At 43.7% G+C, this 8435-nt stretch overlaps 1 protein-coding gene across 2 annotated transcripts; it reads left to right on the forward strand.

Annotated features, from left to right (window-relative positions):
* Nucleotides 1–409: 409 nt before the first annotated feature.
* On the forward strand, nt 410–6731 carry stk25b (serine/threonine kinase 25b). 2 transcript variants are annotated; one of them, XM_041895733.1, is made up of 12 exons: nt 410–815; nt 1263–1493; nt 1723–1779; nt 2096–2204; nt 4183–4340; nt 4710–4895; nt 5285–5430; nt 5663–5768; nt 5857–5928; nt 6045–6181; nt 6288–6302; nt 6413–6731. In XM_041895733.1, the coding sequence occupies exons 1-12, from the start codon at nt 786–788 to the stop codon at nt 6450–6452; spliced, it is 1287 nt and encodes a 428-aa protein (XP_041751667.1). In that variant the 5' UTR covers nt 410–785; the 3' UTR covers nt 6453–6731. The 2 variants fall into 2 exon arrangements, with proteins under 2 accessions (XP_041751667.1, XP_041751668.1); XM_041895734.1 differs by lacking the exon at nt 6288–6302 and having other exon boundaries at nt 411–815.
* The last annotated feature ends 1704 nt before the right edge of the window (nt 6732–8435 follow it).

Below are 8435 nucleotides of genomic sequence, written 5' to 3' on the forward strand. Positions count from 1 at the left end.
ATAATCATTCACATTATACATTTACATTTTAGTCATTTAGCAGACGCTCTTATCCAGAGCGACTTACAGTTAGTGAATGCATACATTTTCATACATTCTCTTCTATCGTAGAGAAACAGTGCCTCCTGTGCACGACTTTCAGTAAAGTACTCTTCTATTCACCTTTGGTATACATACATTTATGACAATATAATGATTCAGTTTGAAACAAAACCCTTTTGGAGATACATATTTACTGCGTTGCATGAGATAGTTTGTTATGTAACAACTTGCTACAATTGGAGATAAATGGCAACAGTGTACATGTGTATGATGAACTCTGTGGATAAAATGTACAACGTGTCTGACGCGACTGCGCGTGGAAATACAACTCCCACAATCCTGCACTCCTTGAAAGACGCACGTGCGCATGCGCTGTTCAACCCATTATTTTGTCCACCTCAAGCAACAAATGAAGAACAGGCTGAGTGTTCTTTGATATGAATTAAATATTAATATACGGAAACATTTTGTTCCTGTTCAATGTCACTCTTATACATGGAGTTACACGATACATAGCTTGCATCTTGGCCGGGCCGTAGAGCCCGCCGTCGGGGGATTCGAGGCCGAAAACACTCCGGAGTGACAGCACGATAGCTTGGGTGTTTAGCTATTTGGCTAGCTTGTCTGCTAACGGAAGGGGTTCGAGAGGAGGAAGGAAAAATAAGATAGAGGAATTTTGACAACTCCATCTTTCAGGCAGAAAGGGCTGCGGCTGCCCTTTTCCTGTCAAACCTGCCGACGAGATGGCGCACCTACGCGACATGCAGAACCAGGTAGGTAGCCTAATCTGTAGGGACTGTCACCCCGTTTAGCCAAGGCGAACACCGATGACTGCGAGGCATTCGATGAATAGATGGGCGGGTTTAGGTGGGTGGGGGCGCCTAGCTAAATCATTACACACACTGAAACAGACGACTGGAGATTTCAAAGATAGCGGAGATGTACACACCCATCCGAAATCCATTCAGCCTCCAATGTTTAATCTTGTCGCTGTCAACAACACACATCCTCCTAATCCCCATCAAGTAAACCAGCTAACCAATAACATTGTAGCCTATTTGCACGACATATAATCAAATTACCTTATTTCTAAAAACTGTAGTTTATCCAAAACCAGAATGGCCAAATGTCTTGACAGATCCAGTTTACGAGCTAATAAAGCCTGTTGTTGTGCCTCTTACTAAGTCGTTCTGTGTTGTCACTGCTTTCCTGTGGAGCAGAATTCCAGGCTGGACCCTGAGGAGTACTTCACCAAGCAGGAGCGCATTGGGAAGGGCTCCTTTGGAGAGGTCTACAAGGGCATCAACAACCGCACCAAAGAGGTGGTGGCCATCAAGATCATTGACCTGGAGGAAGCCGAGGACGAGATTGAAGACATACAGCAGGAGATCACCGTACTGAGTCAGTGTGACAGTCCCTTTGTCACAAAGTACTATGGCTCCTACCTGAAGGTAAAGCTAAACGCATAGACAGAGACCCGAAAGAGAGACACACACAGATAGACATACAGACACATACAGATCACTCATACACCAATATATATATATATATATATATATATATATATATACACACACACACGCACACAAACTCACACACTCTGAGACTTCTGCCTATGTTCAGGTCAAATCTCACAGCAGGCCTTCGCATTGAAAAACGTCTCGGTCTCTGTTTCTCCAGGGCACTAAACTATGGATCATCATGGAGTATTTGGGTGGGGGATCAGCTCTGGACCTGGTAAGACAATGCCTTTCCTAATTGCTCCTGAGGGGATAAGTACAGTTGTATTTAACTGAATCAGTGGAGCAGCTATTGACATTGTATGCCAATTGTTTGATTAATAAATGCTGACTTACATTACAAAAGGCATGAGTTGGAAGATGCACACGTATTTAGCAATAATCTAAATAGGCTCTCAGCAAGAAACTCCCAATGACTGAGTCATCCTCACTCTCCCTCTCTCCCCCTCTCTCTCCCCCACTCTCCTCTCCCCTCATTTTCTCTTTCTTTCTCTTCCATTATCTCTCTCTCCCCTCTATTTCTCTCTCTTCAGCTACGTCCTGGGCCTCTAGAAGAGACCTATATCGCCACCATACTGAGGGAAATACTGAAGGGACTGGAGTACCTGCACTCCGAGAGGAAGATCCACAGAGATATCAAAGGTGCAGGCTGCTCCCTTTGGTCCCCTATTCATCTGTCTATGCAACAGGACAGCAACCCCTAACAGAATCCCCCACCCATCAAAATGATACCCTGAGCCTGCACTCTACTGGTGGTTTCCGTAGTGTAGTAGTTATCACGTTCACCTAACACGTGGAAAGGTCCCTGGTTCGAAACCGGGCGTAAACATATTTTCAAAAAGTAAATAGCAGCTGCGGAACCAACTTTTTCCAGACTTTTTGTTCCCCTAACTATGTTCCAACATCTAGTGGAAAGCCTTCCCACAAGAGTGGAGGCTGTTAGAGCAGCAAAGGGGGGACCAACTCCATATTAATGCCTATGATTTTGGAATGAGATGTTTGACAAACAGGTGTCCACATACTTTTGGTCATGTAGTGTATATTATGCAGGTATGAACTACACATTGACACATCCAGCCCAAAGCGGGAGGTTTAACAAAATACTTACTAGTTGCCAAAGTACCGGAGCATGTCATTAATAGTTGAAAAAAATACTAAAGACTGATCTGGGAAGACCATGTAGAACAGGGCCCTAGTAGACAGCTATAGGTGCCAGTGGATATATGGTTCAGCCGCCACAGGTCTGTCCAGTCCAAGATATCTTCAGAACAGGTTTATTACAGATACTTGGTTCAACCACACCACACTGCTTGTTTTGACTGCCTACTGTGTAAGTGAGTGTAAAAGTAGTTATATTGAAGGCAGAGGAGGCTAGTGAGTGGAGGACAGCTCATAATAATTAATGGAATGGAATCAAACACATGGAAACCAGGTGTTTGATGTGTTTGAGACCATTCCATTAATTCTGTTCCAGTAATTACTAATTTATGAGCCCATCCTCCCCATTTAAAGTGCCACCAGCCACCACTGATGGCGGAATAGAAAGTTAAGTGGCTTACATTACATACAGGCCCATAGAGTAGACTGTGGGGGTTTACAGAATACATTATGACATGGTACTACTATGCCATGACAGGACAAAGATCAATTTACTGGTAAGTAAATGTGACTGGAATGTATCCAAGGTCTTGCATGAGACCAGAACCAACGTGGAATAGTAGGCAACTGCACCATGTGGAAAGGGACAGGCTTTTAGTCTATATGTAACATGTGGCTACATACAGTACCTACATACTGTAGCTACATGATAGGATTACATGAGGCTACACAAAATACTCTAAATGTCCACAAACACGGCTATAACTTTAACCTGACAACATAGAATAATATTATGCCTAAAACGATGTAGCGTTATGCGCTATCCCAAGACTAACAAGCTAACGTTAGCATGGCTGGCTAACATCTTGGTTTAGCTAGCTAACGTTAGCTAGCTAGCTGTATGACCTGCAATTGCATGAAGCACATGGACAAGGAAAATACCATAAACATGGTAAATAACTAAACTGCCTTAGCAATGACATGTCACAGTACTTACAATTAGATGCATGCACTAAACACAGGTCAAATTCGATAAACTTGAGGAACAGTCCAAGGAGTACAAATTTAGCTTTTGACTTCGATCTCACTCTGAAGATGGGGGGTGCTGAAACGACTAGCTAACTGCTAAACTGTTAATTAATGGTGCTCTTTGGCTAACTGGTTAGTGTTGTGATCTACCTGTATACAACATGTATATGGTTAAATCTTGTTATTACATGTCGTTAATGCTAAAACAGTAGATGTTCTGATCCATCAGGGTCTGGAGATTTTGCAGGAGAATCATCCATAAAAACGGATTTCTACAAAGCAGTAGGTGTAGGCCAATAGATCAACATAGAGAACATTCATTGCCGTCTTCTTTTTGAACGATGTGAGTGTTGTGATGATATCTATTAAATGTAAGCTAAGCACTTAAATGTAAGCTAAACGCATCTTCTAAGTGGTATATACTATTATTTATTGACCACCAACCCTCCTCTCTCTCTCTCTCTCCCTCCCCTTCTCCCTCTCTCTGTGGCAGCTGCCAATGTGCTGCTGTCAGAGCAAGGCGACGTGAAGCTGGCAGACTTTGGCGTGGCGGGTCAGCTGACCGACACCCAGATCAAGAGGAACACATTCGTGGGCACTCCCTTCTGGATGGCGCCCGAGGTCATCAAACAGTCAGCCTACGACTTTAAGGTCAGCAACCCACATGGAGTTGGCAGTTGGCTCTAATATGGCCTAGTCCACATGGTTGGAGGAGCGTCAGCAGGGTTTATTTCCGTTAGTGCAGGATATTGAATGAAACTCAAATGTGAGAACTGAGAAGAGCCTCTTATTGTCAATTAGCATTTTTCTATTTTTGAATTGGAAGATCGTTTCACTTCCTTAATTGAGGTGGAATTTACACAAATCCTGCTGCTGCTCCATTGTTTTTGATGTCAGGCTCTTGATACATGTTCAGCACATCCCTTATGAATTCTGTACACATAAATATCAAGTGTGTCTGTACATATGTATCTATTTGTGTATACATGTCTGTCTTACACTTGTCTGGCTTCCTCCCAGGCGGATATCTGGTCCCTGGGCATCACGGCCATTGAGCTGGCCAAAGGGGAGCCCCCCAACTCAGACCTGCACCCCATGAGGGTCCTCTTCCTCATTCCTAAGAACACCCCTCCCACCCTGGAGGGATCCTACAGCAAGCCCTTCAAAGAGTTTGTGGAGGCCTGCCTCAATAAAGACCCACGCTTTGTGAGTCAATTACTTTCTCTGTTGAAGTTCTCCATTGACAATTATTTTTAGTTGAGTGCTAGGCTTAATCTGGGTTCTGGGAAACTGGCCCTGAAAAGTCTACCTGTTTGAGGGGACTAGCAGTAGACGACCTATCAAAATAACAATTTTAAAGAGCATGACTTTGTAGGCATCCTTCCATAAAATAAACATGTGTACTTAGGCTGTTATAAGCATTTGTTTGTTTTATTCATAGAAATAGACTTACAATACCTCAATGGTGTTGCTGGTGCACCTATATTTAGAGTTTTATCATAATAATACCAACTTCATTTATAAAGCGCTCAAAGCAGTCATATTTAGTATGGGATTGAATGCATGTCTTTGTACTACGCTCTCTCCCTCAATAGAGGCCGACAGCCAAGGAGCTGGTGAAGCACAAGTTCATCACACGCTACACCAAGAAGACGGCCTACCTGTCGGAACTCATCGACCGCTACCGCCGCTGGAGGTCCGAGGGCCACGGGGAGGAGTCCAGCTCAGACGACTCAGATATGTGAGGCCCTTAACACACACACACACAGTGACGCGCTCACACACACAAGCACAGACATATACAGTACACAATGGATGAATCAGTTTTAAAACAAACACACACACACACACGACAACCTACCCAACATATTCAATATTTCTGACTGGCTGTAGATATAGAACATGCACTTCTCTATTTTACGTGGTACTGAATTAAAGATCTCAAACAGACCTACTGTCTCCTCTTCTTACAGGGATGCTGATGGTGACGACAACCAGTGTCCTATGTGGACCTTCCCCACAGTCCGACCCAGCTCCATGAACAAACTACAGAAGGGCTACATACATGCCGATACAGAGGTGAGACCATGTTGGTGCACACACAAACAAACAGCTTGGGCTGGGACACTGTGTGAAGTAATTTGTTGTCTCTGGGGGTTTTTTTCAGTCTGCGGATTCGGTGAAACGGCAACCCAAGTCACAGTGTCTGTCGGCATTGGTCACTCCCATTTTCAAAGAGGTAACAAGTTCCAGAAGCTACGTCTTAGAATGTGCACATTGTGTGGACAATACAATTTTCCTTTTCTATTAACGCTATGCTGAAATCTAATTAATCCCTGTGTTTGTCCTGTCCAGTTAAAGGAGAAGCGGAGGGCTGCTGGAGGTGGCGTGGGGGCCATCGAGGAGCTGGAGAACGCCTTTAACCTGGCCGAGGAGTCCTGTCCCGGCATCTCCGACCGCCTCGTCACACACATGATGGAGAGAGTCTGCAGGTGAGTTTGGTGGGCTGGCCTCAAGCACACGCACAATTCCAATACACTTCAGTGACATCCTTTTCTCACCTCTTGTCCTTTGTGACTAACACCACTGATCTGAAAGGACAAAGAATAAAAGGTGAGGTATGACTATATGGACACAGACGAGTGCAATTCATTGGTGTCTTATCACTACAATATCACCTATTCACTCATTTAAATCTACTCTCCTTCTCTTCTATTCATCAGGTTCTCTCTCAATGGTAACACCACCCCCTCCTCGCGGTGAACCCCTGCTGGCTGCTACTCCAAATCCCCTTCCGTCTACATCTATTCCCCCTCAGACCGTCCAACGTCCCCCCATGGACCACGAAAACCCACTCCTCTGCCCCCCAGTCCACCTGACGACCTCCCAGAGAGCTTTTAATTAGTTACGATTAAATATTTTTACATTTTTTCCTTTATAGAACGGAGAGTATTTAAGACAAAAAAAAGCCATGACATTAAGAACGCTGTGTATACCTGTTAGATCGAGACACAATCCTAAAATAAAGTCTATGGAAACGTCTATGGGTTTGTGAGCTTCTCTGTTGCATCACATGCACAGTTGTTACACAACATTCAAAATGTTGCAGGTTTTCTATGAAGCCAATTCTATTCAATGTATTTCAGCAAATAACACCTGGGTCAAATACATAGTTTAAAATATTTGAAATACTTCAGGTGTGCTGGTTTAGCTTGCCTGGTATATGGAGTTTGCACCTTCGACACTATTCCATTGTGCTCGACACGCCAAATCAAGCACACCACAAGTATTGCAAGTGTTTGATATACATATTCAATCTAGATCTGCAGCAAATTCTCTGAACATTTTGTCCCATATAAAAACCACCATCCCAGTTAGATCGGTGGCAAGTTCCAATGTTTCCACCTGTCCGGTTAATTTAAGCTCCTTAGCTTTCCTCACACTCGCAGTGAATGGCAGGGCCTCAGGTGACCTAAGTCTTAGCCAGGCACGCTGCTCCGCTGTTGCCGTTAGTGTCAGGAGTTTATGCTTTAAACCTTTTTTCGCCCTCCTCTGACTAGGCTGTATAAACACACAAACACTGGGTTACAGTATTAATGACATAGGTCTTTGAACTGAACATTCTCTGTGAAAGCAGGACCATATTCAAAGTAGTTAGTTTGGCTAAATGTTTTCAGAGGAAATAACACTGCTTGCCCTGGATATTTCAGTTAAGATTCTGTAAAACATGTCATATTATAGATATTCAATCAGATATTTATTAGTCAGTGTCATCACCCATCAAATTACACTGACACAGATGCCTGCTGATGCCCACAGAAGGTGCCCATTGTAGTATAGTGATTACCCAGAGGTGTGTCCACCAGGATGGCACAGTAGAACTCAGGGGGGTGCGGGCAATGCCAACCGCTGCCAATCTGGTCAAACATTCCCAGTGGGAGGCACCTTGGCAGCAGCTCTGCCACATCCCTCTGCTTCAGGGCACCGGTGATCAACAGCACCCCGTTCTCAATCATGTAGCTGTAGCAGACGGGGGAGAGTGTGGGCCTAGTTCGAATTAATTTCATTTACTTTCTACCTCAAATCAATCACTGATATGCAAAGATTAGATGGGTGAATCTGCTATGATGGAAATATTGCCTTCACTTCCAGTCACCTGTTGCCTTCACATTCGGATCAGTGATTACCTCAATTAAAATGGAGAAAGTAAGGATTCATTTTTAGAAACAAACATTGCTGCTGTTAATACTGTTTTGGCCAGGGTACCCTCATACCAACTACTGAGCTTTAAATAATAGATACATTTGGATCATTGTAAGTATTAGTGTAAGGAGGTCTTTTACAATTTCTCTATTGATGAAAGTTGCATTTCAAACTGAACAGGAGCACTGAACTCATGAATCTAAATAGATTGGCAAATAACTACATTTTTAAAGGGGAAAGAATGTCTGTTTTCAATGCATCAGTGACGGCCAAGAAGCTAGCAGAAAGAGGGAGGAGGAGGAACATACAAATGTTATTTGTTTAGCATATTTCACATATAGCCCAAAATGTACTACTAATTTTGATTTAAGGTTACTGGCATACATGTACTTAGTCAAGGAAGGTGTAGAGACGCAGGCAGACAAGACAGGAAGCCAAGACAGCCAGCCAAAGATAGCCAGCCTGCCAGAGGCAAGGAGACATGAGGTTGACAGTGATGTAGTCGAGGAAGGTGGAGGGGGGCACTAGAGAGTGAGCGTAGTC

This window comes from Coregonus clupeaformis, chromosome 14 (genome assembly GCF_020615455.1).
Source record: "Coregonus clupeaformis isolate EN_2021a chromosome 14, ASM2061545v1, whole genome shotgun sequence".
NCBI lineage: Eukaryota > Metazoa > Chordata > Actinopteri > Salmoniformes > Salmonidae > Coregonus > Coregonus clupeaformis.

Coding starts and splice junctions, on each gene's coding strand:
- stk25b (XM_041895733.1), top strand. CDS start 786: ATGGCGCACCTACGCGACATGCAGAACCAG. Junction 2,205..4,182: donor GATCCACAGAGATATCAAAG/GTGCAGGCTGCT, acceptor TCTCTGTGGCAG/CTGCCAATGTGCTGCTGTCA. Junction 5,929..6,044: donor TCACTCCCATTTTCAAAGAG/GTAACAAGTTCC, acceptor TGTCCTGTCCAG/TTAAAGGAGAAGCGGAGGGC.